At 42.9% G+C, this 26,240-nt stretch overlaps 1 protein-coding gene across 2 annotated transcripts; it reads right to left on the bottom strand.

Moving 5' to 3' along the window:
* Positions 1–3,174: 3,174 nt before the first annotated feature.
* LOC106601226 (transmembrane protein 184B) lies at positions 3,175–24,615 on the bottom strand. Of its 2 annotated transcripts, XM_014193264.3 has the most exons (10): positions 24,172–24,615; positions 19,299–19,535; positions 18,041–18,206; positions 9,363–9,453; positions 9,077–9,152; positions 8,874–8,965; positions 8,330–8,499; positions 7,972–8,166; positions 7,492–7,518; positions 3,175–7,074 (listed from the first exon to the last, which is right to left on the bottom strand). In XM_014193264.3, the coding sequence occupies exons 2-10, from the start codon at positions 19,533–19,535 to the stop codon at positions 6,848–6,850; spliced, it is 1,281 nt and encodes a 426-aa protein (XP_014048739.1). In that variant the 5' UTR covers positions 24,172–24,615; the 3' UTR covers positions 3,175–6,847. The 2 variants fall into 2 exon arrangements, with proteins under 2 accessions (XP_014048739.1, XP_082827534.1); XM_082971408.1 differs by lacking the exons at positions 7,492–7,518; positions 24,172–24,615 and having other exon boundaries at positions 19,299–19,924.
* Positions 24,616–26,240: the final 1,625 nt, after the last annotated feature.

The raw sequence follows: 26,240 nt of genomic DNA, 5'->3' as shown, positions 1-26,240 counted from the left end.
CTATACCATCTATCTGTGTTCCCTATCGTTTTCTCTACAGCCTGAAGCAGAACTTGCACCTCTGAGCTATGGCTTAACTCATGATATCGCCCCCTGCATTTTTGGATTGTCTCCCGACTGCTTTCTTCTACATATTTTCTCTTGGCTCTCTTGTTTGTTTTTTGTGCTTCAACACAACCATAAAGTCATTGACCCTTGAACTCAGTATATTCTGGATAGTGTCTTACTTTCTTTCATCTTCATCAGTGAGTTGAGCCTGTTGAGGTGCTCCATACAGAGCAGGCAGCTCCACCAGAGTTACTACGCGTCTATCTACCTTTCCCTGTCTCTTCATACAAACTGAGCAGGAGGTTCACTCTGGGCTGGACTTTGTCTGACCCAGGTGGCTGTGTAGAAGTCTTCCAAGCTCCTCTTTTCCCATACAGCACCAAGTTCACTATTGCAGACATTGGGAAGAGAAGATAATCAGATCATATTTCTAATTTACACGATTCATTTGGATTACTTTACAAGCTACTGAAACATAACTAAGGGTACCATCTTTGCTAAGTTCTACACTCTTTGGTGAGACAGTGCTTCACAAAGTAGGTGGGGCCATAGTATCCTTTTATCTCTCTATTGGTATTTTTTATAAAATGTCACTTGTTGCATTTTGGAGACTTACTGACGATGTCCCCTCTTGCGGGTGTATATGACACATTTAAAAGGTTTGGTTAGTGTTTTTCCAACAAGGATGTAATAGTCTACACAAACTCATAGCTATGAAGAATAATTTCATAGCAGCCCTACTCTAGTCCAGGGGGTATGCGGATGAGGTACTGCAAGCCAGATCAAAAAGATAAAAAAAGTAATAATTAAATATTACTAGTAAAAACAGATTAAACGAATTTGGCCAAGGGTTCTGTCGAACAAGTTTAGAGGATACAATATTATTAATCTAAAATATAGGCTACCCTGAGATGCACAACGTGGCCTGTGAGGCTCACCAGGATCCACAGTACTCCATCAATGATAGTGTTCAACTCAATACTTCTTGTATTCCCTAAAAATGCTGTTTTTCATTGTAATTTAGGCTTTAAAACGGTTCAAATGTTTCTCTGCCCCATGGGAAAATGTGTAGAGTTGCAGGAAATTAGTTTTAAACCTGCAAAATGTTCTGATTTGAGGGGATCTCTGATGAATTTGCTTTCGCAAAGGGGGTCCCCAGCTCCAAAAAGTTTGGGAATCCCTGCTCTAGTCCACTCAATAGATTTCTTCTGAATCGATTAGTCGAAACAAAACTGAAATACAATATCTTAACGACACATTAAAGCATTGGCATGGTTGTCTGAATAAGACCTGTATGAAATACACTCACCATGTAAAGGGCTTCGGGAGGCCATATCTTAATGTCCCCAAACTGCTATTCAACTTCTTTGCTAAAACTGAACTTGAACTTCAGTTCTTATTCCCTTGTTCTCAGTTGTTTTCTTTTCAAATCAAAGTTACCAGGACCAGAGGGAGAATATTTATTTTTAGCTTCCTACAGCCTTTTCTCTGAAAAAGGAAGACATTCATAATTCAAACCACTGTTACTACTACTGTTACTTTTTGAAATAAAATAGTTGTTACTTTACAGTATTTTCTCTGAGGCTTCATGCCACAATGACTACCGTCCTGTAGCACTCGCATATGTAATCATAAAGTGCTTTGAGAGGCTGGTTATGGCATACATCAACTCCATCATCCCAGACACCCTAGACACACTCCAATTTACAGATCAATAGACAACGCAATCTCAATTGCATTCCACACTGCCCTCACCCACCTAGATAAGAGGAATACCTATGTGAGAATGCTGTTCATACAGCTCAGCATTCAACATCATTGTCCCCTCCAAGCTCGTCACCAAGCTTAGGACCCTGGGACTGAACACCTCCCTCTGCAACTGGATCCTGGACTTCTTGAAGGGCCGACCAAAGATAGTGAGGGTAGGCAACATAACCTACGCCACGCTGACCCTCAGCACAAAGGCCCCACAGGTGTGTGTGCTTAGTCCCCTCCTGTACTCGCTGTTCACCCACGACTGTGGGCCACGCACGACTCCAACACCATCATCAAGTTTGCTGACAACACGACGGTGGTAGGCCTGATCACCGGCGATGATGAGACAGCCTACAGAGAGGAGGTCAGTGACCTGGCAGTGTGGTGCCAGGAAAACAACCTCTACATCAGTAAGCCCGAGAAGCTGATTGTGGACTATGGGGGGGTTTTGCAGTGGAGCAGGTCGAGAGCTTTTAAGTTCTTCGGGACTCAAATCACTAAGGACTTAAAATGGTCCACACACACGTGCAGTCGTGAAGGAGGATCGACAGCGCCTCTTCCCCCTCAGGAGGTTGAAAAGGTTTAGCATGGGCCCTCAAATCCTCAAACCTTTCTACAGCTGCTCCAGTGAGAGCATATTGACTGGCTGCATCACTGCTTGATATGGCAAGCAGTGATGAACAGCTTCTATCCCCAAGCCATAAGACTGCTAAATAGCTAACAAAATGGCTGGTCAGACACAGATCTGAATTGACCATTGTATTTATTAAACATTTTGCACTGTCTCTATGCACACTCACACGCCAACACACAGAACATGCACACACTTTTATACTGACTCTACACACACACTTACATACAATCTTCATTTACGCTGCTGCTACTCTGTTTATCATACATACTGATGACAAGTCACGGTATCCCTGTGCATACAATATCTACCTCTATCACAACAGTATCCCTGTACATTGTAAATATGGTATTGGCACTGACCCTCTATATAGTTTCTTACTTTCTCGTGTTCTTATTTCTATTTCTCGTGTTTTTGTTCTACCCTGTTATTTTTAGTACTACATTGATATTGATTACTGCATTGTTGACTTTGGAGTTTGCAAGAAAGGCATTTCACTGTACTTGTGCACGTGACGAAACTTGGCGTCTTAACAGAACAACTATATTGTCTGGTAGCATCATACATCTCTGAACCAGAAGACTGTAGCTTCTCTGTATAGGGAAGTGACCAGCTCCTAAAAGTAGTACTTTAAGCTTTTTATGCAGCCAACCTAAAAATTAACAAACGCAATATCAATCAATCCCACTGACTCTCCTCTCACTCTGTAGTCACTCAACACAAGGACCAAATGAAAATAATCAATTGTCTGTCTTTTTATTTTGCGGTTGTTTAAACACCACAAAGACAAAAAAATTGCATCAGAATCTAGAAAGCAGAATAATACCAATATACAAATGAACACAAAAGTATGAAACAAAATAATATAAGGATTATGGAGCAAAGACGATACAGAAGTAAGTATTCTGTGCTTTATCATTATTATACCCACCAATAACCATATTCCATTATCTAGTTCAACTTTATATACAATATCCTGTCTTTTCAGGAATAATATATTCATTTTAATCAAAAGACACAGCATAGGGCACATCATTAAAACAATCACTTAAGTGTATGTAGCCTATACTTAACATTCAAACGTATGAAATATACAGTACCAGTCAAAGTTTGGACACATCTACTCATTCCAGGGTTTTTCATTATTTTTACTATTTTCTACATTGTATAATAATAGCAAAGACAAACTATGAAATAACACATATGGAATCATGTAGTAACCAAAAAAGTGTTAAACAAATCAAAATATAGCCACCCTTTGCCTTGACAGCTTTGCACACTCTTGGCATTCTCTCAACCAGCTTCATGAGGTAGTCACCTGGAATGCATTTCAATTAACAGGTGTGCCTTTAAGTTAATTTGTGGAATTTCTTTCCTTCTTTAATGCATTTGAGCCAATCAGTTGTGTTGTGACAAGGTAGGGGTGGTATACAGAAGATATTTGGTAAAATACCAAGTCCATATTATAGCAAGAACAGCTCGAATAAGCAAAGAGAAATGACAGTCCATCATTACTTTAAAACATGAAGGTCAGCCAATCTGAAAAGTTTCTTCAAGTGCAGTTTTAAAAACCATCAAGCACTATGATGAAACTGGCTCTCATGAGGACCGCCACAGGAAAGGAAAACCAAGAGTTACCTCTGCTGCAGAGGATAAGTTCATTAGAGTTACCAGCCTCAGAAATTGCAGCCCAAATAAATGTAACAGACACATCAACACCAACTGTTCAGAGGAGACTGCGTGAATCAGGCCTTCATGGTCGATTTGCTGCAAAGAAACCACTACTAAAGGACACCAATAATAAGAAGAGACTTGCATGGGCCAAGAAACATGAGCAATGGACATTAGACGGGTGGAAATCTGTCCTTTTATCTGATGACTCCAAATTGGAGATTTTTGTGTGTCTTTGTGAGACGCAGAGCAGGTGAATGGATGTGTGGTTCCAACCGTGAAGCATTGAGAAGGTGGTGTGATGGTGTGGAGGTGCTTTGCTGGTGACACTGTCAGTGATTTATTTAGAATTCAAGGCACACTTAACCAGCATGGCTACCACAGCATTCTGCAGCGATACGCCATCCCACCTGGTTTGTGCTTAGTGGGACTATCATTTGTTTTTCAACAGGACAATGACCCAATACACCTCCAGGCTACGTAAGGGCTAATTGACCAAGAAGGAGAGTGATGGAGTGCTGCATCAGATGACCTGGCCTCCACAATCACCCGACCTCAACCCAATTGAATGTTTTGGGATGAGTTGGACTGCAAAGTGAAGGAAAAGCAACCAACAAATGCTCAGCATATGTGGGAAATCCTTCAAGCATTCCAGGTGAAGCTGGTTGAGAGAATGCTAAGCGTATTCAAAACTGTCATCAAGGCAAAGGGTGGCTACTTTGAGAAATATAAAATATAAACAAATCTAAATATAATGTAACTTTTTTTGGTTACTACATGATTCCATATGTGTTATTTCATAGTTTTGATGTCTTCACTATTATTCTACAATGTAGAAAATAGTCAAAATAAAGAAAAACCCTGGAATGAGTAGGTGTGTCCAAACTTTTGACTGGTACTGTATTTATTGGACCCTGTAAACCAGGGTTTTTTAACCCAAAGTGGGCCCTGGGAATGTGAGAGGTGGGTCGCGAGTTATGAGAATACATCCATAATAACACACTATTTCTTCTTAATTTGGGTCGTTAGAGGAAGATTTGAGTCACGGGAGGACAGTAAAATGTATAATTTGGGTTTCGAAATGAAAACGTTTAAGAACCCCTGCTGTAGAAAAACACTTCCCTCAGGTATTCAAATATGGGTAGTGTTCCTATTTACATTTTTTTGTAAAACTGCAGCTTTGGAATTGACAGTTCAGTGAGAGGTTTTTTTTTTTATGAGTAAAACGTTTCAAAATTATCTGTTTGTGTGTTGTCTTCAGCAAAAAGACCTCTCAAAGGAAAAATTAATGAGGAGGCAAGTGACACTAAGCAGCAACATAGCAACCCTAACAAGACAAGAAAACAGCCATGATGAAGAAAACAGGTATATTCAGGCATAACTGACGTATATTAGTGCTGAAGATAGCCAAGCCTTGCCTATGTATTCAAATAAACTATTTCTGCTCAACAGGCTCCTCCCAGAGGCTGGGCTGGAAATCTCTCTGCCTCTTGCCACCAGGGGGAAGAATTGCTTGGTCCCCATACCCTTTGACAACTTCACCGAGTTTCTAAACCCAGAGGTGCAACATTGAAGTCTTCCAGGAACGCTTGTGAAACAGACCAGGCTGAGGTTTGAGATGAGAACAGTGAACTTAGTTGTTTATTTTCTCAATCTAAAGACACAACCTAGATTCGAGCCACTGTCTTAAGTAGTTGAAAATGTTATTACTCCAACCTCCTCAAAGTGACATTTTCATTTTCGTCCAAAAAACATCAAAAGACATCATTTCATTAGACGGTCTGCACATGCGCAGTTCGGCGCGATATGACCGTTAGACCAACGTGATGGTAAAAACATGCCTGATCTGTACCGCACATAATGCCCCAATTACGGGATTATAATCCTGTCTGCTGTGGCCGGGTCCAGCTCTGCTAAGAAGCCCGTTCCTCTTTCAGCTGTAATCCGCGTGAGTGATGTTAGACGTCCACACCAAAACTCTGTCAACAGCTGTTCCCTCAATACGTCGTCAACAACAACCATAACATTCCGGGAGACACCCGAAATGACCCCCAAAACCCCCCAATTATATTATCCTCACTGTACCTTCCTGTTCACGCCAACACACACTAACACACATCATATAATAATAACCTCCCTTCATAATAGATTAGTTTAAAATGAGAAGAATACCATCAGGTCAATAAACATCAAAATATACAGTGATTTCAGGGTGTCTTATCCAAGTCACTCTGAAATCTAAATCTTAAGTTAGAGAGGGTCCTGCTGACCAAGCGGGATCTCCCTCTATTTGGCAACATTTCAGCAAGAGGCAGAGCTGGCAGGAGGGTGAGGGGGGATGCTGTATAATTGACAATATTTCAATTATACAGCAGTGGGTGTTTCTCTGTGTGGAAGGCCTTTGTAGTGTTAACACACAGCCTGGAGACACCTGGGAATGGTCTATGCACGGTGTGTGTGTGTGTGTGTGTGTGTGTGTGTGTGTGTGTGTGTGTGTGTGTGTGTGTGGGGGGATCTGTATTGATCCATATTGGCAGTGGTATGTGGCAATGGACCTCTGTAGTAGGTTGCTTGTATTGTCAATATAGACTGAGGAATATGAGTACTATGTTCATGTACGCAATGAAGTGGATCAGCCAAAGGACTCAAGCCTGTCGATTTGGTATGGCACTATAGTAGAGTCCATAAAGCCCCTCCCGTCTCCACCCCCCAGTAGTACCACCGGTCGGTGTGTAGGGGGGCTCAGAACTCATCTTCGGAGCTGAGCAGCAGGGTCTTCTCGTTGTCGCGGGTGCTGACGTTGCTGTGGCTGCGGGACACCGGCGCCCCTCCGCGTTGCTCAAGGGTGGACTGCTGTGTGTACTGCTGGTAGGCTGGGGAGAAGTTGTGGATGGCGTCCTGCACCATGTCTCCGGGGTTCATGGTCTCCTTCAGACTGCTGGAGATGCTCTTCATTGGGGCGCAGCGACCTGCCGGGAGAGGATGGAAATAGAGGGAGGATAAGGGATAATGGAAGGAAGAGTGGAACCCTACAGTGAGCAACCTGAATGCCATGAGTAAACTAAATGGAGGATCACATAATACTACTGAACCAAACAGACAAACAGGCAGTGGAGCTCCTAGTGCATTGCAAGGGGTGAACTCATAAACACCACAAAATAATATATTGATAAAAGCAGCACATACTGTACAATAATGGCAATACAAATGTATGACAGCACTTAGGATGCTCAAAATAAATTGTTTGTACAAAATTAAACTCTATATCTCAGAAACAGTTAAAAATAATAGAATAACAAAATATGAGCACATCACAGAAATGGAGTCAACCAGAAAGTACTGTGGCAGTGAGAAGCCAAACACAGCTGAGCTAGTGGTAGACCTACCGTACTGTCCATAAATAGGAAAGGACCCTTATAGTGCAGCACAGAGAGAGACAGATAAAGAGAGAGAGGAGGGACATAAGAAAATATACACGGATGAATATTGAACAATAAAAAAGATGGTCGAGAGAACAGAACAGCAGAATAAGGAAGAGATGGAAGATAGATGAGAGGGGAAAAAAGGATTCAACAACAGAAAAATAGAGTAAAAAACCGAGGGAGTGGAGAGGAGAGAGAGGGAGAATAAAAGAAAGGAAGAAACATTTAGAGACAGAGAGAGCAGGTCAGTGGAACAAAGTCACTGAAATAGACTTGAAGAGCAACCATGGAGAACCAGTTTCCTGAATCCTCACTGAACACAGTTCCAGAAACATAAGCAACTGCTTGTGTCAGGAATACACACTAATATGCTAGTGATGACTTCTTTTTACTTAAACAGTTATCTCTAATCTGCATGGATAGTCCCTCCCTCTGTATCCTTACCGTAGGAGTCCAGCCTCTTGTCCATGTAGACCTTGTAGGTGAAGGCGTGGCGCAGGGCCACAGCGGCAAAGAACATCTCAATGCAGATGATAAAGTTCTGGTAGCCGGCGGCGACCGTGCCCTCCCCCACTGACACTTCGGGAGAGTTGATTTTAGGGATGGCTCCACACTTCTCCAGGATGGCCAGCAGCATACCTTATCCCCCAGAGATAGAGGGAGAGAGAAATCGAGGATGGAGGATCAGAGTCCTATCAAATCACAATGTGTGTATTATCTGGGAGAGAGGGTCAGCACACTTGGATGCAGTATTATCTATGATACATTGCGTGTGTGTGTGTCGATCGAGAGGTTTCCTTACCCTGCCAGAAAGAGAGGAAGATGACAGACTTGACCATGAGGAACTTGAGCATGGGGCTGTAGGGGACCAGCAGGTTGCGGGTGGCGAAGTAGAAGAGGAAGAGGGCGTAGAGAGACAGGCTGACAGAGAAGTTATAGATGATGGTCACATACAGGTACCCACTGGCCACACTGGAGAGAGAGAGAGAGAGAGGCACAGCCAGCTATCAGAACAGTGTCAACACATAAGTCTGTGCTAAGACATCCCTATTTTAGAGATTAAGTAATATAATTCCTACTCTGAGATGCTTGACAACTACAACCCCAACATTTCGGTGAAAACAGATTTATAGCCAGAAGAGTGTAAATGTAAAAATCATCTGTGAGAACAAACAAATAACATTTAAACTGTTCATACAGAAAAGTACAGACTAGTAAAGATATTATAGACAAACATGAATCCTCTGTGGCTTTTGAAACAATTCACTTTGAGGTCAACACAGGTTAAGCAAATACTCTGATATAGTATAGAGTAGAATGAGTGAGTGTCCCATAGCCCTACGTACTTGAAGTCTCCGTCTCTGTACTTCCCAAAGGCCTGCAGGATGACCGTGATCATGGCCATCAGAGGCTTCACCACACAGAACTGTAGAGTGGCCTGAGAGAGAGAGAGAGAGAGAGAGAGATAATATGTAATGCTGTAACAACTCTGTGTTCATATGTAAGGGTTTCTCACAAATAATGTGTGAGAAGAAGGCTTCCACTATACCTGTTTGCAGAATCGGAGGAACCCAATGGAGTAAGTCCTTCCCCAGAGACAGCAGGTTCCGTACACACAGCTGGACCTGTAGACAGCCAAGACACAAGCATTTGGTAGTCTGTGTTCTCAAGATCCAAATGGCATGAAAAGAGGTTCAAACCATACAATAAAGTATTGATACACATTACTATTCTGCAGTTGTGGGATGTTTGAATGACATTCTTGGATTGTATATGAATTGTCTTCTTTAATTTTTATAAGAGAGGACAAAGAGCGATAATAGAGAGAGACTCACTCAATGGGCTTTCCTCTGATCTCAGCCATGATGGCGCTCTCCCCTCCAAGGTACTCATAACACAGGCTGAGGAAGTTGTAGATCACAAACGCTGCAGAGGAAACACACACAAACACATGTAAGCAGAGTCAGAGAGTTAAGAGAATATGGGGGTAGTTGCCGCTATGCAACTACAGCAGTCTTTCGGTTAACCCTGCAAAGCTTTCATATCCAAAATCAATCCCCCAATCAGTCTGTCTGTGTGTATTTGGTCTGTTTGGACTCTGGGCATCCCTTGAGGCATTGGCCATGTTCCTCTCTACAGTATTAAGGCCATGGTCCCTATTTCCCATGAGCAGAATGCTGATGTGCTGTGTCAGTGCAGAAAGCAAAACAAGATGAGAGACTGAGTCATTGTCCCCAATGGCCTCTGGCTAAACCGCCCTCCATTCTAGCTTGGATCAACATCGTTCTGTCCCACTGTGTGTGTGTGTGTGTGTGTGTGACGTGTATTCCAGAGATTCCCATATATTGATATCCATCCAGCTGAATGTTTAGTCCAAAATTATTCAGTTACCATCCTATTTAACAACACATGTACAGTACTGGTATAATCTAATACGCACCTGTTTATCTGAATCCATTCATTAGCATAAATTATTTATCTAAGAGATTTGAATGGTTCATAGAGATTTCAATTGATTTGGAAATTAAATAAATTGTTTCAAATGAACAGAGCACAGTGGTGGGTCCCGACTCCTTGGGACAGACGGAGAGTTGAGGGAAAATCCTCTCCAGTTGACTGAATCACTTCCAGTTTGTCAGGGCAGAAGAGGCTGCAGGACTTCTCTCTGTCTCTCCTTTGGCTGCGAACACTGTTGTTGGTGTCATTGACTGGGAGGAATGTGGTTTCAGCTGCTGTCCCAGGTGTTCAGTCCATGCTAATTTGAGGGTGGTGAAGCAACTACAGGATGAATCAATCCTGAAGCGTTGCTGCTCTTTCTCCTGTTCTGTCTCTTTTCTGGCATTGGAAACTCCAGCCATAAAGGACCTATTCCATTTGCTTTCCTTGTATATTGTATTTGCACACATATCGCTGCATAGAGGTCTGAGTAGACAATAATGGGAATCCCAGTGCCATCCTTATGGTAATGACTCCTGCTATTCGAATGTTTGCAAGCATGCATGTATAAATATTCAACATCAGTGTGTGTACTTTGCTGTGTGTGTGTGGTGTGTGTGTGTGTGTGTGTGTGTGTGTGTGTGTGTGTGTGTGGTGTGTGTGTGTGGGGGGGGGGGGGGGGAGAGAGAGTGTGTAACTTTATGACAGCACTGGGACCCTCTATATTTAGCAGTGTGGAGCCCTGGGGCCACAGCTGCTGCCTGTGCGGTGTGCCATGTGCTGGCAGGGAGAGCCCACTGTGTGCAGCCTGGCTGAACTGTCAGCTCCCCTGCCATCAATCCATGCGCTCACACACATCATACAGTACACACACACACACACACACACACAGCATTCTCTCACGCATCATAGACTCACACAACTCTCTTTGACACAAGGTAGACAAAATGTGCAGAGCAAAGCACTCGTTCATGCATTGAGCACACCTTCGCACTGAGGTCCCCTTTTCCCCACAAACAGACATAGGGTTGTACATTGTACATACAATAGAGTTTGTCAGGCATAATTTGATGGCAGAGACCGGTAACCAAGGGGCACACCTGTCTGTATTATGTAACCACTGTAACAAAATGCTAATGCCAATTTCTGTTGATATTACTTCTGGTGAGATACAGCCGGCTGGTACAGAACAGCCAGACAATTTATCTGTTCATAATTGAGTGGTTTCTAAAACTCTTCTCACGGCTTCAGTCGTTTGCATACTGTTGCTAGGGAACAGGCTTCCCCTCCCCAGCAATCCCAGCAGGCCTTGGAAACAACAAGAGAACAAAGATGACCACTCTCGTAAAGGCAGAGAGACCGCAAAGGCCATCTGTCACTGGGGACAGAACAGATTCCCACACACTCGTTACTACGACCAGGGGTTGGAACCAGTTCAGAGAACAGAACTGAAAACCGGAAAAGAACGTCATTTTTCAAGGAACAAAATCAGAACCGGGAACGAAAGTGATCTATTCTTCTCTGGAACAGGACCATTATTTTAAAAGCATGGTGACCGGTTAATAACGTTCCGGGCATTTTTCTTTTAAAAGTCCCACAAAATAAACAAAGTGCCTATGCAAAGCCCTCCCTCTGTCAATCAGAAACTTCTTCCAGTGTCGTCCTGCTAGAGGTGTGCCGAGTAGTCGGACAAAACGAGTATAGTAACAGATATGGGACATTTTCTGGATACGACTTGATCAGAGTATTTTTTGTAATTATCTCAAGTGAGGTGCTACATGGTCTAAATAACTCAACTGGCCAGCTTGCCTGTCTGTAAAGAAAAGGGTGGGCTGTACATTGATCCTGCTACTCTAATTGGATAGAGTGAAGATGTATTTCGCTGTCCACTCGCTTCATAATTTCACCCGATCACTTTCACTTCTCTTTTGGTCTGATCATTCAGACTACTGCTGCTGCCTCCTGTTAGCCTGCTACTATGATAAATCAAATGGAAAGGGAGTTTGGTATCAAGCTATCAATGTGCATAATATTTAACAAGCGGGGCAAGGTTAGGGGAAAAAGATGAAATGGAGTCTTATATCTCCCTCTCTAACTTAAAGCATCAGCTGTCAGAGCAGCTTACCGATCACTGTACCTGTACACAACCAATCTGTAAATAGCACACCCAACTACCTCATCCCCATATTGTTATTGATCTTCTTGCTCTTTTGCACCCCAATATCTCTACTTGCACATCATCATCTGCACATCTATCACTCCAGTGTTAATGCTAAATTGTAATTATTTCACCTCTATGGCCTATTTATTGCCTTACCTCCCTACTCTTCTACATTTGCACACACTGTACATAGATTTTTCTATTGCGTTATTGACTGTACGTTTGTTTATGTGTAACTCTGTGTTGTTTTTGTCGCACTGCTTTGCTTTATCTTGGCCAGGTCGCAGTTGTAAATGAGAACTTGTTCTCAACTGGCCTACCTGGTTAAATAAAAGTAAAATAAAAAATGCTGACGCGCATTCTGATTGATAGCAAACTTGTCTGCCCGCTACAAATTGAGGACACACAGACACACCGCTCCTAATCTGAAACTTGTTTGGTCTATAAACATACAGGGAGATAAGTAGATGTTGGCAAAATACCTAAGCATATTAAAACTTCTACGTTTTTTCCGATCACTAGTATCATCCGATCCGACTATCAACTGTAAATTTATGGATACAAATACGAGTATGGCCATGTTGGCACACACATACTGCCTGCCAGCTGAAAATGTTTGCCAGTGTGCATGTAGGCTACTTGCCCCTCCCCCTCCGAAGCATACAGTTGAAGTCGTAAGTTTACATACACTTAGGTTGTAGTCATTAAAACTCGTTTTGTAACCACCCCACAAATTTCTTGTTAACAAACTATAGTTTTGGCAAATCGGTTAGGACATCTACTTTGTGCATGACACAATTTTTCCAACAATTGTTTACAGACAGATTATTTCACTTATAATTCACTGTATCACAATTCTAGTGGGTCAGAAGTTTACATACACTAAGTTGACTGTGCCTTTAAACAGCTTGGAAAATTCCAGAAAATAATGTCATGGCTTTAGAAGCTTCTGATAGGCTAATTGACATCATTTGAGTCAATTGGAGGTGTACCTGTGGATGTATTTTAAGGCCTACCTTCAAACTCAGTGCCTCTGCGTGACATCATGGGAAAATCAAAAGAGATCAGCCTGAACCTCAGAAAAGAAATTGTAGACCTCCACAAGTCTAGTTCATCCTTGAGAGCATTTCCAAATGCCTGAAGTTACCACATTCATCTTTACAAACAATAGTACGCAAGTATAAACACCATGGGACCACGCAGCCGCATTACCGCTCAGGAAGGAGACGCGTTCTGTCTCCTAGAGAAGAACGTACTTTGGAGCAAAAAGTGCAAATCAATCCCAGAACAACAGCAAAGGACCTTGTGAAGATGCTGGAGGAAACAGGTAAAAAAGTATCTGTATCCACAGTAAAACGAGTCCTATATCGACATAACCTGAAAGGCCGCTCAGCAAAACCGCCATAAAAAAGCCAGACAATGGTTTGCAACTGCACGTGGGGACAAAGATCGTACTTTTGAGAGAAATGTCCTCTGGTCTGATGAAACAAAATTAGAAGTTTTGCCATAATGACCATCGTTATGTTTGGAGGAAAAAGGGGGAGGCTTGCAAGCCGAAGAACACCAAGTACGGAGGTGGCAGCATCATGTTGTGGGGGTGCTTTGCTGCAGGAGGGACTGGTACACTTCACAAAATAGATGGGATCATGAGGATGGAAAATTACGTGGATATATTGAAGCAACATCTCAAGACATCAGTCAGGAAGTTAAAGCTTGGTTGCAAATGGGTCTTCCAAATGGACAATGACCCCAAGCATACTTCCAAAGTTGTGGCAAAATGGCTTAAGGACAACAAAGTCAAGGTAGTGGAGTGGCCCACGTCCGACCCAACCCAGTGGGCGCTGAGGGGCGGCGGGGCCTCAACCTGCCGCGGGGCCATCAGAACAGCATCCGGCCCGCCCAGCCGCCCCCCACCCACAAAATGTCAGTTGCACCTCACGTCCTACACTTGTCTTTCCATCAAGCATGTAAACAACTCACTGAGCTATAGCTTGCCCGCTCCATAGTAAGTTGCTCTATCCATACTGCATAATTGGTGAAGTAATTTAATGTTGAGTTAAATGTAAAAAATATACGATTTCAGGGGTTTAAAAAGGAACAGAAAGGAACAATATAAACCTGTCGGCTTTTGGGGTCGAACTTGTTCAGAAATGTATTTTGCAGGTCGAAAATTGGAATAAAAAAATAAAATTAAAAAAAGAATGGTTCTATTCAGAACAAAACGATTGTAAAAGGATTTTGTTTCCAAGTCCTGCTACGGGACACAAAACAAGTGCACATGCAAAAACACAATCATCGAACGTATGTCCACCAAAAATGTGTTGTGAGTACTTGTGCATCTCCGATGGAGTAGAAAGTACGTGTGTGATATTGCTTAAAAAACACAGAACATGTAGTAGCACAGCAGAAAGGTTTTGGCCGTAACAGTGTACTGCAAACAATAGAATGCACCTGTGCTTAGCGCAAATACATTTTTCCATTGCAACATCAAACCATAGACCAGCAGGATGAGCAACAGACCACAAACCATGTCTATCACAGCTCTATTTGAATGTATAAGGAACAAAAATATAAACACAACATGCAACAATTTCAAAGATTTACAGTTCATATAACCTCTTGGGGCTAGGGGGCAGTATTTTCACGGCCGGATGAAAAACGTACCCAATTTAAACAGGTTACTACTCTGGCCCAGAAAATAGAATATGCATATTATTAGTAGATTTGAATAGAAAACACTCTGAAGTTTCTAAAACTGTTTGAATGGTGTCTGTGAGTATAACATAACTCATATGGCAGGCAAAAAAGCTGAGAAAAATTGAATCAGGAAGTGGGAGTAATTAGAAATGTAGTTTTTGTTTTGAATCCCTTGGAAAAACTACAGTGACATAGGATTTACGTTACACCTCCTAACTCTTCCATTGGCTGTCAACAATCTTTAGGAACTGGTTTCAACCGTCAGCTGTTACCGGGCAGATCATTTTGGCTCAGTCAATCATTGGCCAGTCTGAGGAGAGGTGTCTTATGATGCACATGCACTTGACGTCATCGTTTTTATATTTTTCTTCTGGGATGAATAGCTATTGCCCGGTTGTAAAATTATCGCAATTTTACGTAAAAAAATACCCTAAAGGATTGATTGTAAACATCGTTTGACGTGTTTCTACAAACGGTAATGGAACTTTGAACATTTCGTCTATGGATTTGCGTCCACTCCACATGGCATTGTAAAGTGTTCTGGATGGGTCAAAAAAACGGACGTATTTGGTCATAAATGATGGACTTTGCAGAACAAATTAACATTTCTTGTGGAAGTGGGTGCCCATCCGAGTGCATTCCGCCGAAGTTCAGCAAAGGTAAGTAAATATTTAGAACATATTGTTAGAGATTTGTCGACGCCGAGGTTGTAGGCTAACTGTATAGCTTAGCATTGAAGGCTAAGTTCTGTACTCAGAATATTGAACAATGTGCTTTTTCCGTAACGTTATTTTGAAATCTGACAAAGTGGTTGCATAAAGGAGTAGATTATCTCTAATTCTTTAAATAATTGTTATACATTTTTTCAACGTTTATGAGTTCTTTTGTAAATTAAATGTGCCTATTCACCGGAAGTTATGGGGGGAAAAGAAATTCTGAATGTCACGCGCCAATGTAAAAGTTGGGTTTTTGGATATAAATCTAAACTTGATCGAACAAAAAATGCATGTATTGTCTAACATGATGTCCTAGGAGTGTCATCTGATGAAGATTGTCAAAGGTTAGTGCTTAATTTTAGCTGTATATCTGGTTTTGTGATGGCTATCGTGCTTGGAAAATGGCTTTTTCTTTTTTTTTTGCTGAGGTGCTATGCTAAAATAATCTAATGTTTTGCTTTCACCGTAAAGCCTTTTTGAAATCGGACAATGTGATTGGATTAACGAGTAGAGTATCTTTAAAATGCCGTATAATACTTGAATTTTAATTTTGAGATTATTTTGTTTTGAATATCGCGCCGTGCTATCTCACTGGTTGTTGTCCAACCAATCCCGTTATCGGGATTGTATCCTCAAGAGGTTCATATAAGGAAATCAGTCAATTGAAGTAAATTAGGCCCTAATCTATGGATTTCACATGACTGTTGGTTACAGATACCTTTAAAACAATGGGTCTCAGGATCTCGTCACGGTGTCTCTGTGCATTCAAATTGCCATCGATAAAATGCAATTGGGTTCATTGTCCATAGCTTATGCCTGCCCATACAATAACTCCACCGCCGCCATGGAGCACTCTGTTTACATCAGCAAACCGCTCGCCCAAACGACACCATACATGTGGTGTGCGGTTGTAAGGCCGGTTGGACGTACTGCTAAATTCTCTAAAACGGCTTATAAGCGCTAGAACAAATTAACATTCAACTCTCTGGCAACAACTGTGGTGGACATTCCTCCAGTCACCATGCCAATTGCAAGCACAGTATCTCTTCGCTCTAAAACAAATGTACTTGTATGTACTTGATGTTTCTCAAGGCTTTCAGTCTCTATGGGGGTGCCACAGGGTTCAATTCTCGGGCCGACTCTTTTCTCTGTATATATCAATGATGCCGCTCTTGCTGCGGGTGATTCTTTGATCCACCTCTACGCAGACGACACCATTCTGTATACATCTGGCCCTTCCTTGGACACTGTGTTATCAAACCTCCAAACAAGCTTCAATGCTCCTTCCGTGGCCTCCAACTGCTCTTAAATGCTAGTAAAACTAAATGCATGCTCTTCAACCGATTGCTGCCCACACCTGCCAGCCCACCTAGCATCACTACTCTGGATGGTTCTGATCTAGAATATGTGGACAACTACAAATACCTAGGTGTCTGGCTAGACTGTAAACTCTCCTTCCAGACTCATATTAAACATCTCCAATCCAAAGTTAAATCTAGAATTGGCTTCCTATTTCGCAACAAAGCCTCCTTCACTCATGCTGCCAAACATACCCTCGTAAAACTGACCATCCTACCGATCCTTGACTTTGGCGATGTCATTTACAAAATAGCCTCCAACACTCTACTCAGCAAACTGGATGCAGTCTATCACAGTGCCATCTGTTTTGTCACCAAAGCCCCATATACCACCCACCACTGCGACCTGTATGCTCTCGTTGGCTGGTCCTCGCTACATATTCGTCGCCAAACCCACTGGCTCCAGGTCATCTATAAGTCTTTGCTAGGTAAAGCACCGCCTTATCTCAGCTCACTGGTCAGCATAGCAACTCCCATCCGTAGCAAGCGCTCCAGCAGGTATATTTCACTGGTCATCCCCAAAGCCAACACCTTCTTTGGCCGCCTTTCATTCCAGTTCTCTGCTGCCAATGACTGGAACGACTTGCAAAAAAACCCCCCAAAAAACGCTGAAGTTGGAGACATATCTCCCTCACTAACTTTAAGCGTCAGCTGTCAGAGCAGCTACCGATCGCTGCAGCTGTACACAGCCCATCTTTAAATAGCCCATCCAACCAACTACCTACCTCATCCACATATGTTTTTTCTTTTCTGCTCTTTTGCACACCAGTATTTTTACTTGCACATCCTCATCTGCACATATCACTCCAGTGTAAATTGCTAAATTGTAGTTACTTCGCCACTATTGGCCTATTTATTGCCATACCTCCTTACTTCATTTGCACACACTGTATACAGATTTTTCTATTGTGTTATTGACTGTACGTTTGTTTATTCCATGTGTAACTCTGTGTTGTTTTTGTCGCACTGCTTTGCTTTATCTTGGCCAGGTAGCAGTTGTAAATGAGAACTTGTTCTCAACTGGCCTACCTGGTTAAATAAAGGTGAAATAAAATTGTACAAATTATATTCATGCCAATACATTTAAAAATGCTATTTTAACAGGTAAAAAGCATACACCATTGACAGGGTGGGAAGGTTCTCACCTTCGTAGCAGTCGCGGACCGTGTCAAAGTAGACGTAGTACTCTTCGTTAGTGAAGAAGAGGAGGCTGAGCCACGAGTCAAAGGCGTAGATGGGAACGATGAAGAGGATGCGAACTATGTGCCTCTGCTCATTGGGAGAGCTGTAGTAGCGCAGGTGCATGTAGATCTATCAAAGGGAGAAAGATAGGGAACGATACATAGACAAGAAAGAGAAGGACAGTGAAGAGGGCATCATTTAATCTCAGCTCCTAAAGGACCTCGCTAGATTATAATGTACTTCATTGTAGGAGAACAATTTAAAAACTATAAACGTGACAGTTAAATAGACAATGGAGTGAAAGGAGGGTAATTGTGTTTGAATATTCAACAGCTTCCTTCTCCCTCAGAGGGACCACAGCTCTGTCAACGTGAGCTAGCTAAAAATGGGCTAGCTGAAACAAGTATCTCATGAAATCAATGTGTTTTCACTAGGGCTCAGTGACTGTGACTTTGTGGTCCTGCCCACATCTTGGGGAGAGCAGTCGACATCATGCGTGTGTGTGATGAGTGGATCTGTGTTGTGTTTTTCCATTCGGATGAGTAGGCTCTGTCATCAGTACCTTTTATCTACTTCATCCTGTCCCAGGTTCCCACTTACACAATGCTACACCTATCACCTTTCCTGGCCTGGGCACACACACCTTTGGTAAAATAACAAACAGTAGGGCGCTCGCACACAGAGAGCACCGTACCCAGCTTTGTTGCTAGGCAACAGCCCCCGCTCTCTGATGTCACTGCAGAGCTAGGTACACCTGTTGTCAGAGCGACGGCTCATCTTTAACCCAGGAACACACAATGGAGAGGAATCATTAACCTGGGCTTTTCAGTAGCTCTGAACCTACAGGAGGTTAGTGGTCTGCAGGCAACATGAATACATATTGAAGACCTGCCACAACTACTTTATCATGGCTGAACAGCATGAGGTGTTCCACGCTGGGTGTGTTCCAGAGTGCATAATCAACCTGGACTTGGCAGGCATGAGGAATCTGAAGGGAATCCTTGATATGCTTCTGCAGTTTCTATCTGCAATTTGATTTGTGCATACTGAGAAAACTACTGTAGGCGCTAGGCATCCATCTTATGCAGTAGTGAGACCACACTAACATATGATTTGAGTACACACAGTTGAAGCATATGTTAGATGCAGCATGCAGAAAAACATAGGAGTGTGTATGTGTTTGTGTATGTATGTGTGAGAAAGAATTCATTAGCCCCTTACCTGGTGGCAGGTTATTAGCAGGGCTGTCCAGACAAAGAACCCTGACACGGTCTGGGCAGTGGAGGTCATGAGGAAGTATGGTTCCTCAGGGGTCACCAGGGGGGTGTCTGGCACCCAGGAGGCGTTGGAGCCCAACGGGGCCGCTGTGGTCGGGGACCCTGGGCCAATATCGGCTGGGGAGTCATTTTCCATTCGATCTGACAGGGGCATGCCACGTCTCCACTGCTCCTCCATCATCTGGAGGGTTTTCCGGATATTCACAATCACATTAACAGAAGTAGCTAAATATGTAGAAAAGGTGGAGCTCCATTCAGGAACAGTGTGCCTCCCAAGGGACCAAAAGCCTAGTTTCTTTCAAGGTTATCGAACACATCACATGTGGATGGTTGTCTCGTGCATACCAATAAAAACCTACTTCTTTATTCAATTGAACAATTAAAGCTGAAACTAACATCCTAGTGGACAGAGAAAATCTGAATAAGATATGGAGAGGAGAGAGAAAGAGGGGAACCAGAAGAAGCTGAGTGAGGGGAAGAGAGGGGAACCAGAAGGAGCTGAGTGAGGGAGAGAGAGGGGAACCAGAAGGAGCTGAGTGAGGGAGAGAGAGGGGAACCAGAAGGAGCTGAGTGAAGGGGAAGAGAGGGGAACCAGAAGGAGCTGAGTGAGGGGAGAGAGAGGGGAACCAGAAGGAGCTGAGTGAGGGAGAGAGAGGGGAACCAGAAGGAGCTGAGTGAAGGGAGAGAGAGGGGAACCAGAAGGAGCTGAGTGAGGGGAAGAGAGGGGAACCAGAAGGAGCTGAGTGAGGGGAGAGAGAGGGGAACCAGAAGGAGCTGAGTGAGGGAGAGAGAGGGGAACCAGAAGGAGCTGAGTGAGGGGAGAGAGGGGAACCAGAAGGAGCTGAGTGAAGGGAGAGAGAGGGGAACCAGAAGGAGCTGAGTGAGGGGAAGAGAGGGGAACCAGAAGGAGCTGAGTGAGGGAGAGAGAGGGGAACCAGAAGGAGCTGAGTGAAGGGGAGAGAGGGGAACCAGAAGGAGCTGAGTGAGGGAGAGAGAGGGGAACCAGAAGGAGCTGAGTGAAGGGAGAGAGAGGGGAACCAGAAGGAGCTGAGTGAAGGGGAGAGAGGGGAACCAGAAGGAGCTGAGTGAGGGTGAGAGAGGGGAACCAGAAGGAGCTGAGTGAAGGGGAGAGAGGGGAACCAGAAGGAGCTGAGTGAGGGGAAGAGAGGGGAACCAGAAGGAGCTGAGTGAGGGAGAGAGAGGGGAACCAGAAGGAGCTGAGTGAGGGGAAGAGAGGGGAACCAGAAGGAGCTGAGTGAGGGGAGAGAGGGGAACCAGAAGGAGCTGAGTGAAGGGGAGAGAGGGGAACCAGAAGGAGCTGAGTGAAGGGGAGAGAGGGGAACCAGAAGGAGCTGAGTGAGGGGAAGAGAGGGGAACCAGAAGGAGCTGAGTGAAGGGGAGAGAGGGGAACCAGAAGGAGCTGAGTGAGGGGAAGAGAGGGGAACCAGAAGGAGCTGAGTGAGGGGAAGAGAGGGGAACCAGAAGGAGCTGAGTGAAGGGGAGAGAGGGGAACCAGAAGGAGCTGAGTGAAGGGGAGAGAGGGGAACCAGAAGGAGCTGAGTGAGGGGAAGAGAGGGGAACCAGAAGGAGCTGAGTGAAGGGGAGAGAGGGGAACCAGAAGGAGCTGAGTGAGGGGAGAGAGAGGGGAACCAGAAGGAGCTGAGTGAGGGGAAGAGAGGGGAACCAGAAGGAGCTGAGTGAGGGAGAGAGAGGGGAACCAGAAGGAGCTGAGTGAGGGTGAGGGAGAGGGAAGTTGAGAGAGAACACAGGGACAGAGTGAATCAGTCAGACAGAGCGAATTGGCGTGACATGGGCTGAGGGCCCACTGACCCAAATTCTCCTTCTCCTCTCCTCCTGGTTTGAGAGCAGGGGCAAGCGTAGGAGAGCCACAAATAAATCTCTATGGAGCACAGTGAAGGACAGACTGGGTATATCAGTGCCAGTGGGACATACAGTTGAAGTCGGACGTTTACATACACCTTAGCCAAATGCATTTAAACTCAGTTTTTCACAATTCCTGACATTTAATCCTTGTAAAGATTCCGTGTCTTGGGTCAGTTAGGATCACCACTTATTTTAAGAATGTGAAATGTCAGAATAACAGTAGAGAGAATGATTTATTTCAGCTTTTATTTCTTTCATCACATTCCCAGTGGGTCAGAAGTTTACATACAGTCAATTAGTATTTAGTAGCATTGCCTTTAAATTGTTTAACTTGGGTCAAACGTTTCAGGTAGCCTTCCACAAGCTTCCCACAATAAGTTGGGTGAATTTTGGCCCATTCCTCCTGACAGAGCTGGTGTAACTGAGTCAGGTTTGGCCCTTGCTCGCACACACTTTTTTCAGTTCTGCCCACAAATTTTCTATGGGATTGAGGTCAGGGTTTAGTGATGGCCACTCCAATACCTTGACTTTGTTGTCCTTAAGCCATTTTGCCAAAACTTTGGAAATATGCTTGGGGTCATTGTCCATTTGGAAGACCCATTTGCGACCAAGCTTTAACCTCCTGACTGATGTCTTGAGATGTTGCTTCAATATATCCACATAATTTTCTTCCCTCATGATGCCATCTATTTTGTGAAGTGCACCAGTCCCTCCTGCAGCAAAGCACCCCCACAACATGATGCTGCCACCCCAGTGCTTCACGGTTGGGATGTTGTTCTTCGGCTTGCAAGTCTCCCCCTTTTTCCTCCAAACATAACGATGGTCATTATGGCTAAACGGTTCTATTTTTGTTTCATCAGACCAGAGGACATTTCTCCAAAAAGTACAATCTTTGTCCCCACGTGCAGTTGCAAACCGTAGTCTGGCTTTTTTATGGCAGTTTTGGAGCAGTGGCTTCAGTAAAACGAGACCCGTTTCCTTCAACATCTTCACAAGGTCCTTTGATGTTGTTCTGGGATTGATTTGCAGTTTTCGCACCAAAGTACGTTCATCTCTAAGAGACAGAACGCGTCTCCTTCCTGAGCGGTATGACGGCTGCGTGGTCCCATGGTGTTTATACTTGAGTACTATTGTTTGTACAGATGAATGTGGTACCTTCAGGTGTTTGGAAATTGCTCCCAAGAATGAACCAGAATTGTGGAGGTCTACAAAAAAAATTCTGAGGTCTTTGCTGATTTCTTTTGATTTTCCCATGATGTCAAGCAAAGAGGCACTGAGTAGGTAGGCCTTGAAATACATTCACGGGTACACCTCCAATTGACTCAAATTATGTCAATTAGCCTCTCAGAAGATTCCAAAGCCATGACATTTTCTGGAATTTTCCAAGCTGTTTAAAGACACAGTCAATTTAGTGTATGTAAACTTCTGACCCACTGGAATTGTGATACAGTGAATTATAAGTGAAATAATCTGTCTGTAAACAATTGTTGGAAACATTACTTGTGTCATGCAAAGTAGATGTCCTAACCGACTTGCCAAAACTAGTTTGTTGACAAGAAATTTGTGGAGGGTTGAAAAATGAGTTTTAATGACTCCAACCTAAGTGTATGTAAACTTCCGACTTCAACTGTATAGCTAATGAGAGGAATTTATTTAATGACAGAATTTTTTTAAACATTTATGAGATTGGTTTGAGTCTTTTAGCCATCAGCAGCACATGTTCAATTCTCTAAGTCAGCAAGGTGACTGACCCCTATTGCTCATTAGGTCTGTAATACTGATGTATTGCAAAGTAGCCAGATAGCGTCGGGAAACTGTAGGCTAAGTGGCCATTAGAAAGATGGACAGTAGATTCTCCACACCCTTGTACTCAATTCTGGCATTAGTGATGCTCACTAGGTAATGTGATCGCTAGATGCATCAGTCTGGAGTCCAATGATGGCAATAACCTAATCATTCAGAATAAAACTGATTTAAAAGGGGATTTAATTAATATGCATGGCTAAATATAGGCGGGTCGTGGCCATGGGTGACTCACGCTGCTGGACGAAGCCTGCTCTATGTATTATATTTGAGGGGGCAGTTACATTTGAGTGTCACACTCGTTTCCTTCAAGTTGGGTTTCTCAAGTAACTATTGGTTCGTGATAAGCATAGACTATTGACTGATGACTATTGAGGTTGAAAATCAACAATATGTAGGCCTATTCTTTATAGGCCTAGAGAATAAATGCCTATTAGATTATAATGTGATTTTTCCATGACACAAATGCTTAATTATTCAAGAAAAGGGGAAAGGGTTGAGACAGTAGTAAAGAATGAAAGTATTGATGGCTTCTAAAAACAGCATACATGTTACATTGATAAGGTATACTGATGTTCAGTTGTAATTGAGAGCCATGTCTGGTGCATTTCGTTTGGTTTAATGACCAGATAATTCATATAGACACGACAGGGGTGACTCCATCAAGTCCTGCTGACTGAACCTGAAGGTGTATTTCATAACATCTGTTGTACTTTGACCTAAATCCTATCAGTCATCCAATATCGGCTTTTTGACATTGATGCCAAAATGAAACGAGATACATTTTTGCAGTTTTCCTCTCCAGATATACTAAAGGCATAACATACTAAGGAAAATATATGGCGTTGTAGTGAGAATAAATGAATAACATAATTTCCATGCAAAGACTACATTTAAAAAAACATTAAAACAATAACAGCTGCTCATTTCCTTCCATAATAGAAAAAAAAGGCAACCAAAACCTCTTTATGGATGATTTCATTATGAAAATTGTCATTGTACAACAAAGTGAAAACAGGAGCTGAAATTACAGCTGTGTCATCAAGCGAAAGCTACATTCGTCGTTCGTTTGGAAACAGTTTCTTTCCATCCATTCCGAACACAAAAACACAGCGCGAGCGGTGGCTTACCTGCCTCTGCTGCAGATGTTTGATTTGTGTACACACTGCGGCTGTTTGAATCCAAGCATAAATGTATCCTAAATACGTTATCTACCACAGACACACATTCATAAAATAATAATTCATACTAAATTAAAATTACTGCAATATAACGTCAAGTGAGAAACCAATTTAAACCATGTTTACAGTTATATCTAGTTCGCTAGCTAACGTTAGCATAGCTAGTTAGGTAGCTGCTCGCAAACTCTTCAAAGCCTAGGCAAATACAAACTTTTGTCTGTACTAATAGTCCATCTCATGTAGAAAAACTTTATTCAGTCACTATAATTTCAAAATAGCATTATCGGGGAACGCTCGTGAATTCGGCTCCGTTATTCCCCTGTATCTCTCCTAGCGATTCACTACGCTAAGATTTTACAGTAGCAGAATAGCGAAACTCCTCCACCGTTTCTGCTTTCACGCAGGCGCAGTAGCTTCATTGCCTTGAGCCACTTTCCCATGATGTAACCGTACATGCCAGCTGGTCTTGTATTGTTGTACAAACCCAGATTTCAAGTATTTGTGTTTGTGTATGAAGAATTTACCAGGTAGTATAAAGTTAATTCATTCGGTAGCTTTGTTTTCATTCGAATAATATTACACATTTCATTGTAAATACATATGTCTTATTAATTAAATAAAAAACGCAATTAATTAGCTAGCTCCAAAATAACTTGTCACAAAAGATTTGGATAATAGTTTGCCCATTTTAAAGTTGATTTGTATATCAAAGTGAAAGAAATTAAGGGGCAACCAAACTTTCTTCCAGTCAATTTCACTAATATATCCGTACCCGAAAATGTTTACTTTAATATTTATTGAAATCTATAGAATTAGTCAATGACGAGGACAATATTTTCTTACATAATTTCACAAATGTAAACCCTGATCCTTTTAAAAATGTATCTGCAAATGGAATGTAAAATGTTCATTATTCCTGACATCTTCATGTATTCAAGTGTAGTGACTTATTTTTCAATCTGTAAACATACAATAAAGTATGTACTGAGATGTCGCATTACTGTAATGACAATTTAATTTAAATTTTGAAAAAAAGCATTTCAGGCCCAGTCACTCCTCCAGTCTCCTCAAATGGTCCTCTTTTAGATACAATAACATGTCATTTCCCAAATGCAGTGTATAGTTATGGACAAAAGTTTTCAGAATGACAAATATTAATTTCCAAAGTTTGCTGCTTAGGTGTCTTTACATATTTTTGTCAGATGTTACTATGGAATACTGAAGTATAATTACAAGCATTTCATAAGGGTCAAATAATTTGGGTTTTTGTTTGTCCACCCGCCTCTTGAGGATTGACCACAAGTTCTCAATGGGATTAAGGTCTGGGGAGTTTCCTGGCCATGGACCCAAATATCAAATGTTTTGGTCCCCGAGCCACTTAGTTATCACTTTTGCCTTATGGCAAGGTGCTCCATCATGCTGGAAAAGGCATTGTTCGTCACCAAACTGTTCCTGGATGGTTGGGAGAACTTGCTCTCGGAGGATGTGCTGGTACCATTCTTTATTCATGGCTGTGTTCTTAGGCAAAATTGTGAGTGAGCCCACTCCCTTGGCTGAGAAGCAACCCCACACAAGAATGGTCTAAGGATGCTTTACTGTTGGCATGACACAGGACTGATGGTAGCGCTCACCTTGTCTTCGCCGGACAAGCTTTTTTCCAGATGCCCCGAACAATCGGAAAGGGGATTCATCAGAGAAAATAACTTTACCCCAGTCCTCAGCAGTCCAATCCCTGTACCTTTTTCAGAATATCAGTCTGTCCCTGATGTTTTTCCTGGAGAAGTGGCTTCTTTGCTGCCCTTCTTCACACCAGGCCATCCTCCAAAAGTCTTCACCTCACTGTGCGTGCAGATGCACTCACACCTGCCTGCTGCCATTCCTGAGCAAGCTCTGTACTGGTGGTGCCCCGATCCTGCAGCTGAATCAACTTTAGGAGATGGTCCTGGCACTTGCTGGACTTTCTTGGGCGCCCTGAAGCCTTCTTCACAACAATTGAACTGCTCTCATTGAAGTTCTTG

The sequence above is a fragment of the Salmo salar genome, chromosome 03 (genome assembly GCF_965601325.2).
Source record: "Salmo salar chromosome 03, fSalSal1, whole genome shotgun sequence".
In the NCBI taxonomy this organism is placed as follows: Eukaryota; Metazoa; Chordata; class Actinopteri; order Salmoniformes; family Salmonidae; genus Salmo; species Salmo salar.
The sequence above is the reverse complement of the archived record's forward strand: the minus strand, read 5'-3'. Positions and strand labels throughout refer to the sequence as shown.